Raw genomic sequence first — 16,310 nt, 5'->3', positions numbered from 1 at the left:
ACTGGAACTGGTCTGACTGCCTCCACTGCTGTCAACCCCACTCTTTGCTTCACTCGGAACGTGCCCTTTTGTTACAAATGTGTCACCAGTAGAGATGGGCATGAACCTGAAAAATAGTGTTTAGTCACAAACCAACCAGAAAACCATAGTTCATATCGGGGGGGGGGGCTGCTCCTGTTGCACCGCCAATGCTATCATCATGCCGATGCTGCCACCATCAGAGACAGTGGGTTGGCTTCCTTGCGAGGGGCTGCCTCTGTGCATGTGCCCAGCATGTGCACATGCACAGAGACAGCAAGCTGGGCTCCTGGAAAGGAAGCCGACACACTGTCTCTGACGATGGTAGTGGTGGCAGGATGAGGTAGGGAGGCAGTGGGGGCCGTAGGAAGGGGCGGACAGGCATCCATTTGCTGAAACAAAACGAAGCACCAAGGGGGAAAGGGTTCGGTGCTTCATTTTGCTTCAGCAAAACGGGATACCCAAAATGAGTTGTGAACCCAACTATAAACCAGCTTGATTTGTCATCTGCTTTATAGTTTGCTTCATGCCCATCTCTGGTCACCAGCCAAGCATTTGATGCAATGAGTGGGTTTGGAGGTGGTAATTCAAGGGGAAGTGGTGTAGTTATAAAGTCAAGGAAGAGAAATGGCCACGATGCTAATTATGGCTACAGAGGTTTCTGGCAAAGACTGCCTGTTCTGTGAAAGGTGACCTTTAACTTAAGCACCACCACATCTTTTCTTTTCCTCTTTGTAAAACAGATGGATCTTTCGGTAGAAACTCTTTATAGCCTAATGCAGGAGCGCCAGAAAAGATATGCCAAGTATGCTGAACAGATCCAGAAGGTCAATGAGATGTCTGCCATCCTTCGCCGTATCCAGATGGGCATCGACCTGACCATTCCTCTGATGGAGCGGCTGAACAGCATGTTGCCAGAGAGTGAGCGCCTGGAACCATTCAGCATGAAGCCTGACAGGGAGCTCAAGTTGTAATTTTCCCTCACAGCCTCCATGTACCTTCTCATGGACCCCACTTGATAAGGAATATCCTCGGAATGTCTTGCACTCTTCAGAGGTCAAAAAGCACTGGTGCCTCTTTTGTGATAAGAGAAGAGGTACACTTGAATTTCAGGGACAGCAATTTAAAAGACAGTGACTTGAAATAAAGTGCTATATGCTTACCACTAATACCATTATTTTGACCCAGTAAAATTGTGCTTTAACAATGCCATGGTTGTGAACATTTTGCTTTGGGAGCTGTGCCCACATGTTTGTTTACTGAGGAGCCCTCTTGTCGTCCACAGATTCCCTTCAAGATGTATTGCAAAGGCAGGAAACCTTCTGGTCTTGGGAGGAGCCCTCTTGTTGTGATTTGACATCTTAGTGGAAATTTTGAGGCATATTTCCAGGCAGTGGGTTTCCAGCCATATTTTTTAGGAATCCTGGTTTCCCCTATGAGAAGACTGATGATAGCAGACAAACAGCTTACGGAAGAGTTTCTTTGTCACTGTGTGTGGTTCCCTGTAGTTCAGAACTTCTGTGAATTGCTAGCTGCACAATAATATTAGCAGTCCGCTTGGAGCAAGATGACTACCAACCCATATGACTCCCCCCCTCCACCCCCATTACTCTGTGTGTCACACTTTGCCAGAATGCCTTAGCAGATAGATGAGAAGACATATGGAGGATGTGAGTGTCAAAACTGTTGTTCTTTCTCATACCGTCAGTTCACTCAGAGCATGGGTCTTCCTCCTCATTGATTCCTTATGAAATGGAGAGCCAGACCCCATGTTCCTTTGTCCTGCTTTGTCACCAGGAAAGGAAAGTAGCTGCAGACAAGCTGTCTTGCAGGGAGACTTGTTTGGCATTATCAGTTAAGGAAACTGTGGTAAGGTTCTGAGGAACCTCCAGGTTCCCCATAAGACAATGTGAAAACTACTGCTCTCCTAGCACAGGAACATTTCCTTTGGCTATACTGCATCAAAATAAATTGGGAATACACTGTCTGAGAGCCTTCAGGGAAGAAAATCCAAGTCTCCACTTCTCTCCAGGGAAATCTTTCAGTCCATTTAGTGATACCTGTATAGCTTACATTATTCTTAGCTTTTGAACTGGTGCATATTCCTTTGGCTTGTTCATAGCTGAGTGTATAAAACCAGAAGCAGACTTATTAAACCCACCTACTATATTCTAATACGATGGTGCAGACCGTTTCCTTTTGGGGATCTCATCGACCTCTCCTCCCTTGAGGTATTCTGTATGTTTTTAAATTGGCTCCTTATTTTTTATAGGGCTGTTAAATGAATAACCGTTTGAGCTGTGTAACTGTTGCAGCTACACAGGCCCCAGGGCTAAGGCCTCCCATGTAGGGTGGCGGGATTGATGTCTCCCCTACCGAGACCCCACTGCCTGTTTCCATGACAGCATTCTGAATGAGGTGCACCCCCTCTCTCTCCTTCATATTGCTTTGCTTTGTCAAAAGGTCCCTAGCAGAATCAATTAATAAGGCAATTCCCTGCATTATTGGGAATAGAGGCCATGTTTAATCTATGGCTACAGGAAATTGGAACAGCTGCCAAGCCAGAGAAAGGTGAATTTGTGTTTATTCCTAAGGCAGTGTCAAACTAGTTATGCCAAACATAAAAAAATGTCACCATCCACTTGTAGCGGGGCTTGGTATATCCCTAAAACATGGCCAGACAACTTTAAATTCTCAATTTAAGGGCAGGGCCATGGTTTGTTTTGGCTTCTGTCTCTTATATTTTGTAACTTAAGTGCAGCTTTGGAGATTTGCTGTTTTAAGCATTGAAGTAGAATTACATGGGCTATGGAGGCTATATTACAGCTGCTTTCCATATTTAAAGCAAATATCCGCCTCATACAAATGCTGACAAAACTTGCCATAACTACAGAACAGAAACCAACTTTTTTTCCTGAGGAAAACACCCAGTCTTCATCCAGTCCTATGCAGGGTGGATTTGATTTAAATCACAATTTAGATCACAATTTAAATTTTAAAAATCGGCTCTTTGACTATTTAAATAAAAATATTTTTATTTAAATGAAATTTAATCTTTATCCACCCTGGTCCGACGTGTATTTAGCCTGGTGTGGAAAATATCATGGTACTCCTAATTTTTGTACAGCTTCTTACTCACCTGCAAGCATTTGTGTTCTCTTTCATTGTGGCATTTCCTCTTCTGGCCAGGTCCTGAGGAATCCTGAGGCTTATTATCAGGTTATGCATTTTGTTGTTGTTTGCTGTTTAGTTGTTAAGTCATGTCCGACTCTTCATGACCCCATGAACCAGAACACGCCAGGCCCTTCTGTCTTCCACTGCCTCCCAGCACTACCAAAAAACCCAGAACTCTCTCTTATCTCCCAAGTCTTGGAATACAAACACAGAAAGTTGCTCTTATATACCTGTTCTTACTTAATTTGAGAAAAGACTTTGATGTATGGTGGGGGGGGGGGGGAAGGAACCGGATACTCTTCATTAAGAGGAGGATTTGAAACCTGGTTAGCATGATTTTGTTGTGCCAGATAATTGTACAGTTTTGACACTGAGCCATTTTAATTTTCATCTGTTTGCTCTTTTTTGTTGGTGTATTCATATTTAAAACTGGATTATTATTTTGAAACATTTTGACATTAATTCTTGTTGAAATGCAGTATGCAGCTATTTTAAATAAACAGTACAAATTGTAGAGACATTCTGACCAACCATCCTGATCTAAAGGTGAAAAAAGACTTAGGCTATAACTGTCATTTCTAACTTTTGGCTACTCTTCTATAAGCAAAATAGCAGAGGCCAAGCTCCAATGGTGTACTTTGTTATCCTGGACCTAGAGGAACTGGGATTTCCTTCTGTTTTCCTCCTACTGCAGCCTGTATGATGTCAGCAATAGACATGGGCTGTTCGAATTAGTATCCTTAGGGATTTGAATATGACCCATGGTACCACAGGTGCCACGGAGGCCCATTCCCTTTCCCCAGAACCAGCTAGTCCACATACTGTTTGCCATGCAACACCAGGCTCCATCTTCACCATTGCAGCAATCATGGAAGGAGCCTCTCTGGCTCTTTCCCACCTCCCTGCCCAGCCACCCACTCATCAGCTGATCAGGGAGACTCCGAATCCTGTCTCTGCACCAAAATGGTCAGCTGCTCTGGGAGGCAGGGAAGAGCCAGCCGGGCTCCTGCCACAATTGGAGCAATGACGACAACAGAGCTGAGTGCCATACTGCAAACAGTAGGTGGACTGGCTGGTTCTGGGAGGAGGAAATGGGCCTCCGTGGCACCTGTGGTATCCCCAGGGATGCAAATACAAATAGCCAATGTCTAGCCAGCAACCTTCTCCAGAGTGTTACCAGCAGTCCAGAGGAGGTTGCTAAGGGTGTTTTGGGAAGGAACTGCATCAGTCCTTGGGGAAAGAGTGGGATCCAGCAGGAGTACATAATCAGAATTTGCCCATAAAGTTGTCTTCCTGAGTGTTTTCCTTTCAAAATCTAAAACATTCTTCAAAAATGGATGCTGGTGACTGCCTTTTAAAACATTATTATTTACTTTTCATTATATAGTATAATTCCAAATAAGAAACTGTAGGTTAGTCTCGTACTATGTGGTGGCCCAGTTGAGCTTTCAAGTACTGGTACGTTATGAGTGCTGCATCCATTCATGAGAAACACTATTCTGCTTACAGATGAAATTGGGTTTGTGGTGATGTTGAAATTAAGTTACCTTGAAGAACAAAACAGGCTGATATACTACAGTACTTTGATAGCACGTTATACTGACTATATTGCAGACTCCTACTAGTTTTACTCTATAATGATAAACCAGGTCCCTATAAAGTTCATTTCTTTCCCACATCTCCCGAGCATATTACAGTACACAGTCATACTTCTTCCATTTTCTCATATTCACTTTGATTTTGTGGGATATAGAAAAAAACTGGGTTGTTGTTGTGTGGGTTTTTTTTAAAAAGAATAAATGTAGCAGTAAAAGTACTCAATGGTTTTGTGCTTTATACAGAGAAATGGGGACTGAAGAAAAGATCAGATTCCTGTTTCTGTGCATTTAGAACCCCATTTATTAAGAACTATACATCTTTTTTATCACTTGGACATCAGTGCTTTCTGCAGTTGTACTTTTATTATTGTTTTAAATTTGAATTAGCCAAATTCAGATTTACTCAACACTTTTCATTTCTTATCTAAAACCCAATTACATGACACTCCCATTTGATCCCAAAATTAAAAATATACAGAGGACAGGGTAAATCTGAGTCTCACTTCTAGAAGGACAAAAGCAGTGTGGACCACGGTACAAATGTCGGACAGTCCCTTCCTCTGAAGGAGGAGGAAAAGCTTGAAAACAAAAGGCTACTGAATACAAACAGCCCAGCTCTAAGACTGAATTGTCTTGCTGTCCCCCACATTAGCCAGTCTGGATTTCCTCAACAATATCCTTTTCTTTTTTTTCTCCTTATCTGGCAAAAGTCCCATGCTGTGGCTACTTCAGATCTCTTATAGGGCCTGCCAGTATCAACCCCATAGTATTTCTATATGGAACTGTTGGCAGGATGACATTGGGATCTGAGTGTGGTGTGATACGTATATTTTGAGTTATCTCCAAAAAGAACTGACAGAATATTCATTGCAAAAACAAAACAAAACAAAAACCCAGACCAGTTAATATCATCTCCCACAAACCCATCTTTCTCCTCAGCCAGGCCATGGATTAGAACCATTCCTTCTGGAAAGCAGTGATGCTTCCCTGTGTCACAGAATGCTATTGCATCCTTTCTTCCTTGGACTAAAGCCACCTGCTCAGTACATACTAACAGATGGAGAGGGAGAAACCTAACAGGAGGTCTTAATTTTCCAAAACATGCTTTAGCATGCATGCGCACAAACTCTGGGACAAATGTAGGCTTAGTGGAGACCATAATGTTTTAATATCTTGGATGCCAGTCAGAGTATTGGTGTTTGTGGAGAGCTTGAAATCCATTTTATCCTTAAAAGAACACCACATAACAACTATCTGACAAGCAACCAGGTTGGTGGAGTGCCAGAAAACAAACAAGCAAACAAACAAAAACACACCAGTTCAAGCTTCTTATTCTGACATGTTGGTCATCAAAAACCATTAAGTCGGCATTCACACAATACAGCCTCATGACAGACTTGTTCTCAGTCCAACCTTCCTCCTAAACAATTAACAGTAGGAGTGTACTTTTATCCTCCACCACCACTACCACCCCCACTCCAAGGAAATAATCTTCAAAGGCCGGCTCAGTCTCAGGTTCAGATGCATTCCTGCACTTGGGGGGGATAGAAAGAGCTTTCTGCAGCTGAGCTTTCAAACAAATAATTCAGTAGAACCAGATGATTGGCCAGATTTATGAAAGGAAAATCCATTAAACACAAACAAGACATGCAGTTCTTTTGTCTAGTTCTGTTTCATCTGTCAAAGGGCACAGGTGGGCAAAGCGCAGTCCTTCAAATGTTGTTGGACTGCAGCTCCTCTTCCTCTTCACAAGCACAACCAAGGGCAAGGAAGGCTGGGAGTTGTAGTCCAGCAACATTCAGAAAGTTGAACTTTGCCCTTCCCTGATCAAGATAAATGAAGATAGCTGCCCTTTCTGCCTTAAGGGTGGTAATAATAGGCAAGAGAAGATAGCTGATCAATCACTGCACATTTTTTTACTTATCATTAAAAGTTCTCTTTAATACACACACACACACAGACAGACAGACAGACACACACCCCATAACATCCTTCACACACTGAAGCCCCACAATCCATAATTTCAGATTTACAGGGAATTTTTTTACACATGAAGTGTGAAATCACGTTTCAAGATACTTCAATAATCTCCATGCTGCCTGAAAAACTGGACTGGCTGCCCACTTTCCCCAGCTCCTCTCGGCTCCTGTTCTCTGACATTATACTTTCCCCGAACTCCATCTGGCAGCTCCTTCTCTTAAACTGCTTCTCAAAGGAGCTCTCCTCGTGCCAACTCCGACGAGAGTCTCCCCGGTCGCCATGCTTCTCTCTCCTGCGCACAGGATGGGCTTGCTCACAGCCTGTGGGCAGCTGGCTGCAGCTGTAAGCAGAGTAGGCAGTGCTGCTCCCATATATAGCAGAAGCAGAATAAAAGTGAGACGTGTCCGCAGCAAAATACCAGCTGTTGGTCAGAGATGCTGCAGAAGCCTGAGGAGCTAAAATGTCCGAATGCCAGCCTTTCAGGCCCAGCCCAGCCGCTGACTTGGCCAGATGCTGCTGACTGGTCGAAAGGCCAAAGACAAAGTTTGTTCTATAGTTATCTTCCATACTGCCACTCCGGTGCAGTGGGTACAAGAGCGACCTCTGCGTGCCACTAGTGGTTCTCCCCGAGGGCTGCCATTTGCTCTGGCTGTCCAGCTGCCAGGCATTTTGGGATTTCTCAGGAAGCTTGGCTTCCTCTTTGTCTGGGCTACTCTCAGGTGTCTGTTCTGAAACCTCCTGAACAGGAGAGAACTGGCACAATTTGCTGCTGCTTTCCAAGGTGGCTGAATGCTTGTAATATTCTAAGGTGTCCTCCAAGGAGGTGTAGCCCTGTCCAGAAGGAGCAACACAGTTGCTGCTAGCCGTGCATGAAACAGACTTGATATCCAAGGAAAAGGAGCGCTTCAGCCTATTACTGTCTTCAACTTTATCAGAGGACATGTTTAGCCCAAGTATGCCTTGTACCAAGGGGCTGTCTTCTAATGATAGCAACGAGCAACCCGGCAGTTTTCCAGATTCCACTGGCCTCTGCTCCACAGTCTCTGAGGTAGACGTAGTTGAGAGCTGAGAAGAGGAGCGGAGGCTGCTGCTCTGTCCACTTCCCAGTCCATGGTCACTATTTTTTTCTAAATGCAAAAGCTTGAGTTTGCTGAGTGGTGCTGCTTGGCCACTCTGACTCTTTATTTTCTTCTCAAAGTCCAGAAGTTGGCCAAGGAAGTTGAAGTTGGGAGAAATAGTTGGTCTCTTCTCTTTCACAAACCTAAACAGAAAGTTTTTTTGGGGGAAAAAATTAGTAACCCTCTGATGTCAGAGATGAATTCAGTAGACAGCCCATGTCCTGCCAGAGGCAGACTGAGATAGCCTATTCTGCAAACAGTACAGATTCTATAAATGAAGAATGTTCTCCCTAAGCTTTCTAAAGACTCACAGCTCTTCCAAACAATCCTTTCCCTTTCCCTTTCTATATCAAGCAATGTTTTCCATGTAGGCTTCTCCTTCAAACATGAAGAAAGCCCCTACCTAAATCATATACAGTGGTGCCTCGCAAGACGAATTTAATTCATTCCGTGGTTAATGTCGTCTTGCGAAAAATTTGTCTTGCGAAACACGTTTTCCCATAGGAATCTATTGAAATCTAATTAATGTGTTCCTGTGGGCAAAAAAAGTCAGAACAAAGTCAAAATTAGTTTAGAAAGGGTTTATTAAGTGCTCTTTAAAGCCATATTGTGCAGATTATTTCAAAAATTTCAATCAAAAAACTAACTTTTTAAACATCATAGAAAAATATTTAAAAATCAGCTAACATGAGGCAGGAAAAAAAAAGGAAAACATTTGTCTTGCGAAACACAGCCATAGGAACATTTGTCTTGCGAGTCATCAACCCCATTGCCAAAACCATTCGTCTTGCGAGTTTTTTGTCCCGCGAGGCATTCGTCTTGCAAGGCACCACTGTAGAAGCTATACTAGCAGTCACGCTGCAGATCTTTGACATCAGCTCTCTGTATTGATTTTGCCAAGAAAATGAGCCCTGTTTCTTACCTATAGGCTTCATCTAAGGACATATCCATTCTTTTCATTATGTATGCAATTGCAATGGTGGCAGAGCGGGATATTCCAGCTAAGCAGTGAACCAAAACACGACCATTGGATGCTTTTGCTTTTTCTGTGGGAAAAGAAAAAAGAAAAGAAGAAAGAAATAGTAGGTCAGACATTTGTGTTCTAAAATACAAAAATGAGCAAATCCCTCCTTTAAGAAATGCTCAAACAATTAAAAAAACTCAAATTCCTCCCAGTTGTACAATGAAGGTGAGTATTTTTAGTACCTTAAAAAGGCAGCTCCTTGTTTAACTCAACTGTAGTCCACCTTCTATGAAAAATAATTACAGACATTCACAACTGTATCTTGAAATTCTAAAGCTTTAACTATAATGGGCAAAATTCTGTTCCCCTATTCCATTCTCACCATGTTCTGCTCTTCTAGCAATACGACATGTATGGAGCTTGTGCAAGGGGGTCTCTTGTATCTCTTTGCACAAGCCACAGCCCCATTGGCTTTAATGGGCAATCTCCACATGGAAAATGGGTGCAGCCAGGCTGGCAGCATGTCATGCTCTGCTCACAGTCAAGTAACAATGCCCAATAAATACATATATAATTTGAGCCATCACTCTTGTTTCTGTTGCACCAAACTAAATTACAGAGATAAACTGAACAAAGAGATCATACTAAACCACTACTTGTGTTTATGCATCCATTGACACGAGGGACAACCATGAGAGTATTCAGCAGAATACAGTTCTTTCCTGGTGAAATTGAGGATTAGGGAGTGTAAGGATTACAGGTTACTATTGCGTGCCATGTCTGACACACGGAGGCAATTCAGGACTCAGGAGGCATGGTGAGTGTAATGTTCTGCTATCGTCCCCTAACTATTTTTCCATGTTTCCTCTCAAACTCTTAACACAGAAGTTACTAGTTCACAAATAGTTTTACTAATCCATCTGTCAATAGGCACTTATATCAGTTATGACACACCATCATGATCTTTAAAAAGAGAAAAAATAAGAATCAAATGCGCTTCCAATCCTGCTAACAAAACTTTCCCTTCATTGTTGCTGATAAATATTTCTTGCTCACTTCAGATGAGCAGGATGGCTGAACGTAAGAGAACAGAACATGTCTTAAAACACATAAGATTTTGCAATCAAAATAAAAGCAGCAGCTGCTTTCTACAGGATTGTGCTGTTTGTTGATGAAACATTTCCGCATGTTTTTGACAAAGAAAATATAAGGTGGGGGGGGGAAGGCCTATAACTAAGGAAAGAGTCAGCCAGGTACACAAACAGAGGGTAAACACCAAGTATTAGTCCCTAGAGCAGACCCATTGAATGAACTGCATTTGTTGAGCCAATATTTGGTAAATGCCATTAATTCAGTGGGCCTATTCTAGCTGGAATAGATTTAGCCCAGTGTATTTTCACTGTCAGACACTTTGCATTGCAATAAAACACAGACGAAACATTTTCCATGGCAAAAAAAAAAATCTGAACAAACTACTGAAATCCAGTTAATGAGGATGTCATCTCAGAATGCATGTTGTTGCTCATGCCCCACTGATGTCTAGTCTGAATATACCAGGAAATATTACCACCACTGCAGTAATCTTCCTTTTCAAAGTAATATGAAACACCTTTACTTGACAAAATGCGGAGCTAATACAGGGGACCTATACCTGAAATGCACCAAGAGGACAGACAGCCCTCTTCCAAAAACATGTTAGGAGGGGGATATTAATATTACAAAGCCTAGGCTACATATCAGTTCTCCTGGGCCTAGAAAATCACAGCAGATCAGATCTCTCTGGTCTAGAGTGACTTACTAATTTGCATGAGTTATACACTCAGTAGCTCTGTTGACACAGGTAATACATAACCCATTTTCTGAAACCAAAAGTGACTGGAATGTCACTTTCAGTTTTCTAAGAAAATACTATGTGGGCCTGAAAAAATGAGTGAAATAACTCCAAATAATATTTAAGTAGAGAAAGGGAAGATTTTTATCCTAGTTTTAGAGAAAGACTCTTGAAAGCAGCCAACACCCCCCCACACACACACCATATCCTTGTGCAATAACAAGCAGGCATTACTTGTTATGAATAAAACATTTACCATTTTAAAAATACTGAAAATGTTTGTCTACATCACATAAATAATGGTTAAAACAGCACCATCTGCCATCATTACTTTAAAAAAAAAAGACAAGTGACCTGGTTATTTCTCATTTCCAGCCTTTTCGCTGAAAAGATATTTGTTACCAAGGAGCAACAGTGATACATAAAAAGGTTTCCCAGTTGCTTTTCTGTTGACCATGCAAGAATCATCTCAGAGAAGGCATGTTTGAGTAAAAGAGAATTATTTTACCTATAAAGTCGACAGATTTGTCCAGCCAAGGAAAAATCTTCTCACAGAAACTATCATTCACAGGCACTCTTAAGAAGTGGGATTCTGGGATAAAGTCAGGCTTGGGGCAAGTATTACTGGCATTTAATACATAGCTAATGTCATTCTGCTGCATCAACTCCTGCAAAAAAGAAGAAGAAACAGCCAATGGCGGCCATTAATAAGATGGCTAAAATCAGTCTTAAGAAAGTAACTTTTATTAGAGGGAAGCAAAGCTGAAACCAGTTGTTGTGGGGGAATGCTTTCTTTATTTCTAATCAGGACTCTTGTTTTTCATGAAAATTTTGTATATCCACCAGATTACACCTCTTGCTCTGAACTCCAGTAAATTTTACTTAACTAAGTAACTAATAAGGATATTATTCCATAGCCAAAACGGGTTTGTTATGAAGCATAGTGATGTTCCAGTCACTATGTCACCAGGCCATGGAATGTGTAGTTTAAATATGTCACCCTAGAAAGAAAACTTTTCACAACTGTCAAAAGTCTTGCTGATCAAACCTCCTTCAAATCAGTTTGAGTTAAGTGATGATGTCACTAATCAAGTAAATCAACGGAGGCTGAGAGGCAACAGAAAACCATAAAAAACATAGAATAACATTTTCACAAAACATCAAAAGGAGCCAAAGTTGTCCTTTACCTCCATTAGTAAGCAGCACCATATTTCAAAGCACTTACCTTGTTGAGGACATCTCTTTGGCACCCAAGGTAAAGATGAGGAAGAATCCGGGTTGGCCCAGTGTTGGAGACTGGTAAGCAGGGTTGAGAAATACAAGAAGGGACTAAAACAGATTTTCCTTCACAAAGGCCAGGGAAACAACTGGAAAATTCAACAAAGCCACCTGTAGGAACAACCATTCACGTTTCAGTTTTAAGTACAACATAGCATTACAAAACAACCATTTCCAATTCCATTCCACAAGAGGAGATGCCAGATACCTGATGGCTGAAATACCTCCGTTGGACGTTGAATGGACAGTTCAGAGTTGGAGTGTCTGGGATCGGGACTTGGATTTCTCCCTGCTGCTTCCAGAGCCAACCTGTATGGCCTTGAGTAAATGCTGTGGTCCCAGAGAACCCCACCCCCATTCCAAAAAAGGCATTGATAAACCACTCCCATGTATTTTGTATCTAGAAAATCCAGTGAAAGGTCATTGTACGTTGAAATAGACTTGATGACACAAAATTATTTTTGTGAATAGGCCATTAGAAAATCCAGCAGACAGAATTTACACAGCATCCCTGGTGTCCAGTGCTTTCCCAGGTGATCCCTGCACTCACTCAGGTGTCAATCAGCAAGCATACAGCTCAAAGATCAGGGGAGGCACAAGTTCTTTTCAACCAACCACTGAGTTTTTTTTCTTTCTTTTTTATGTTTAAAAAGGGAAACCAACAATCCCCCTCCCCAGGTGTGCCTTTTAGTTTCACCTATCCACCCTAACCACTACCCCAACTACTACTGGCCATGATCCAAAGATTCTCTTCTCACTTTGGCGCAAGCTTCCATTTGCAGAGCAGTCTTGGACAAGGAAAATCAATCCTCGCAGAGGGAGAATCTCTTCCACATGACAAAGCTTGTTGCACACAAATGTGTGCATGATTTATTTGATTTAATTTCTCTCACAAGAAATGACACAAAATCTCATTCCTCTCGCAGCTGAAGCCTTCGTCATAGGAAAGCCCTACACGTAAAATGGCACATTAAAGGCTCAGAGTTCCAGCTGCTCGACATCCATTTCGCCGTTTCTTGTTTATTTGTGAAACACCTAGAAACAGTATAGCCCTTTCAGGGCAACTGACATAAAAACTGTATCCCTAGGCTACCCTATGCCAGAAAGACTTCCGCCAGAAACTGGTCCTTCTTGATTATGGCACCAGCCTTTTAGAATGGGTTTCTGATTGAACTGTGCCTGGCCCTCTCCTTCCAACCTTTAAGAGATTGTTGAAGACAATGCTCTTTACTGAAGCTTTTCAGAGCATCATTTCATGAAGGGCTGCCAAACTGTTTCTGGCTGCCCATCTTTTGTTTTTGATGTTGAGCAATCTGCTAGTTTTATGCTGTCTTTGATTTGATTTACTTTATATGAGAGAGTTTTGCTGTAGTTTTGCTGTACAGTGGTGCCTCAAAAGACAAATTTAATTCGTTCCGCGGTTAATGTTGTCTTGCGAAACGCGTTTTCCCATAGGAATGTATTGAAATCTAATTAATGTGTTCCTATGGGCAAAAACAGTCAAAACAAAGTCAAAATTGCTTTACAAAGGGTTTATTAAGTGCTCTTTAAAGCCATACATACTGTGCAGATGATTTCAAAAATTTAAATAAAAAAACTTTAACTTTTTAAACATCATAGAAAAACATTTAAATATCTGCAAACATGAGGCAGGAACAAAAAAACGGAAAATATTCGTCTTGCGAAACGCGGCCATAGGAACATTTGTCTTGTGAGTCATCAACCCCATCACCAAAACCATTTGTCTTGTGAGTTTTTTGTTCTGCGAGGCATTTGTCTTGTGAGGCACCACTGTATTACTAAAATAGATTTGATTATTAATTGCCCTGATTAGTGCCTCACACTAATTGGGCAGTATAAAAATTCAAGAAACAAATAAAAGATATACAACAGCTAACAATACTCTCCCCCCACCCTCCATCCCCATTTGTTATTATCTGTTATGAGGCAGACAACATCTTGTGATTGTTTGGTAGGTATGAACTGTATTAAAGCTTGCTACAAATTGGCTGAATTTGCACACAATGCTATGTCATCTTTCATTGCCACTAGAATAAGCCTGTGTGAGTCTTGGCCTTGTATCCTGATCTCTTCCCTCTCCACTGATGGGATGGGGCCACAAAGAAACTGGAAGCTTCTTCTTCTATTTCAGAGTAACTTTAGTTTCACACAAACCTGAAATATAACTTAGTTATTTTGGGTAACAAAGGTGTAACTAAGTTACACTTCAAAATCACATAACAGGTAGTTATAACGTTACCTTGTGGCAAAACAAGCCACATTTTCCAATTACCTACTAAAATACAATTTTAAGGCATTTTGACAGGAATTTTTAAGTTTAATGTCTTCTTTTTTCAGTCTCAAGTGACAAGTAATATTTTGTTTCATTTTCTATATTTATTACAGTACCCTGTTTCCCTGAAAATAACACCTAACCTGAAAATAACCCCTAGTATGATTTTTCAGGATGCTCATAATATAAGCCTTACCCCAAAAATAAGCCCTAATTAAGTGAAACCCCACCTTCTGCCATTGTGCACCAATCAGAACAAGATGACATTACTATATTTGAAAAAATGTAGATTGTTGTACATGAAAAAAATAAAATAAAACATCCCCTGAAAATAAGCCCTAATGCATTTTTGGAGCAAAACATAATATAAGACCCTGTTTTATTTTCAGGGAAACACAGTATTTTCAAGGTGCCATATCAGGCTTGGGAACTGTAGGGAAGCAAAAAGTATCTCCCTATTTAAGTTATTTATTATTTTAGTGTGTTGGCAAGGGCAGTGCAATGAACAGAGGACTGATAATGATCAATCCTACTGCCTCATAGTATTTATATATTAAATTATTATGCAGTCTTTCTCTCAAAGAAAGGACTCGAGGCTGCTCTGAGTAACCAATGAGCTTTTTTTTTCTTCCAAAATTCATATTCCAAACTCTGGTTTGGCATGCTGTACAAAACCCTAAACCAGGGGTGTCCAACCTTTCACCTTCCCTGGGCCACATTAGAAGATGAAAATTTGGTTTGGGACGCACATAAATTTGGTTTGGGCCGCATGGGGGGGCAGCCCTAGCTGTCCTCCGCAGCCCCACTCCAAGCGCCCTTACCGGCAGCTGCGATCTCAGACAGCAGAGGCTGCCAGCTTCGACTCCAGTGGCTTTATGGGGCCAGGATGGGGTCCAACTATTGACGGGAATGGCGCAATGCACTCACGCAGCCCCCCCTCCCCTCCCCTCCCGCTCCTTCCTTCCTTCCCTCCCCCCCACCGTTGTGACGTGCCCTGGCCGCATTCCGGCCACAAGTGCCGGCAGTGTAACTTGAAACTTTGGAATTTCTTTAAAAATAAAAACATTGCACTGGGCTGCATTACAAGCTGACCTGGGCTGCGTGCGGCCCACAGGCCGCAGGTTGGACAAGCCTGCCCTAAACAGTGGGTTAACTGTGGTTTGTCGAAACAAGTAAGCTTTCTAAACTAATGTTTTGAAGTACGTTTCAACAAATCTCAGTTAACATTTAGGCTCTGGCAGTCATGACAGTGTGTCTCATCTAAAATGTAAGGAAAAACTTTTGAAGTCTTCTGCAAGGGTTTGCTCAGAAGAACAGCAGCAAATACAGGAGGTCAAGGTTTGCTGCAGTTCATCCTCCCAACAAACCTTCTCTAAGCTAGTGCCCGGACAACATTTTAAATTACAACTCACAGCAGTCCGACCCAATAATTAGCACTGTAATTCAAAACTTCAGGAGCAGTCATGACGATATAGTTAATATACAGGGGAAAGGAGGAAGAAAGGGAATGTATAGACGTTGATGCATGTGGAATTATCTGTTTGACAATGAAAAAGCCATTAAAGAACATCAACATAGAAGCAGACTCTTGATTTAAAATAATTAAACAACACTGCTCAAACCTCTGTACCTCAAAACTCTGCCATCACATGACTTTATCTGAGAGGAGTGCCCTACAATTCATGTAATCCTGAGATACCTCCTGTTCTTCCCCATGTCACATATTAATGCCCCTACCCTCTTCTGAGTTAACCATGGTGCCAAGTCAACACTTCAACAGGCAATTTGCAAACTGGCTATCCATCAAGTTCCTTCTTCAATTGTTAACTGCCTGAAGCACTCAATTCAAATTGATCTCCCATCTCCAGCCTTCCTTCTCTTAAGCATGGATGAAAGTGAAGGGGAGACTTCACTTGTGTGGGGGGGGGGGAGAGGGAGAGGCCCAGGGGACTGAAACCCCCCTAACATATGCCAAAATTACCCCATGCCCCCTGGAGGGCCCAAAGAGAAACTTCGGAGGAATTTTTTAAAAAATTAGTCTGGGGAGGCAGTAATA

The 16,310-nt window shown here is 41.8% G+C and overlaps 2 protein-coding genes across 7 annotated transcripts in view; one reads left to right on the top strand and one right to left on the bottom strand.

Moving 5' to 3' along the window:
• The window catches only part of BORCS5 (BLOC-1 related complex subunit 5), a 63,782-nt gene extending 60,070 nt beyond the window's left edge, over positions 1-3,712 (top strand). Inside the window, exon 4 of the mRNA XM_020785771.3 lies at positions 762-3,712. Within this exon, the coding sequence (XP_020641430.1) occupies positions 762-992 (231 nt within the window). The 3' untranslated portion in view covers positions 993-3,712. The remainder of the gene's footprint in view (positions 1-761) is intronic.
• DUSP16 (dual specificity phosphatase 16) overlaps positions 2,817-16,310 on the bottom strand; it is a 51,785-nt gene continuing 38,291 nt past the window's right edge. For all 6 annotated transcript variants that reach the window (XM_078394147.1, XM_078394148.1, XM_020785770.3 and 3 more), the window contains 4 exons: positions 11,909-12,072; positions 11,192-11,351; positions 8,811-8,934; positions 2,817-8,031 (listed from right to left, as the gene is read on the bottom strand). In XM_078394147.1, coding sequence (XP_078250273.1) covers positions 6,861-8,031; positions 8,811-8,934; positions 11,192-11,351; positions 11,909-12,072 — 1,619 coding nt within the window. In that variant the 3' untranslated portion in view covers positions 2,817-6,860. The remainder of the gene's footprint in view (positions 8,032-8,810; positions 8,935-11,191; positions 11,352-11,908; positions 12,073-16,310) is intronic.

The sequence above is a fragment of the Pogona vitticeps genome, chromosome 5 (assembly GCF_051106095.1).
Source record: "Pogona vitticeps strain Pit_001003342236 chromosome 5, PviZW2.1, whole genome shotgun sequence".
Lineage (NCBI taxonomy): Eukaryota > Metazoa > Chordata > Lepidosauria > Squamata > Agamidae > Pogona > Pogona vitticeps.
The sequence above is the reverse complement of the archived record's forward strand: the minus strand, read 5'-3'. Positions and strand labels throughout refer to the sequence as shown.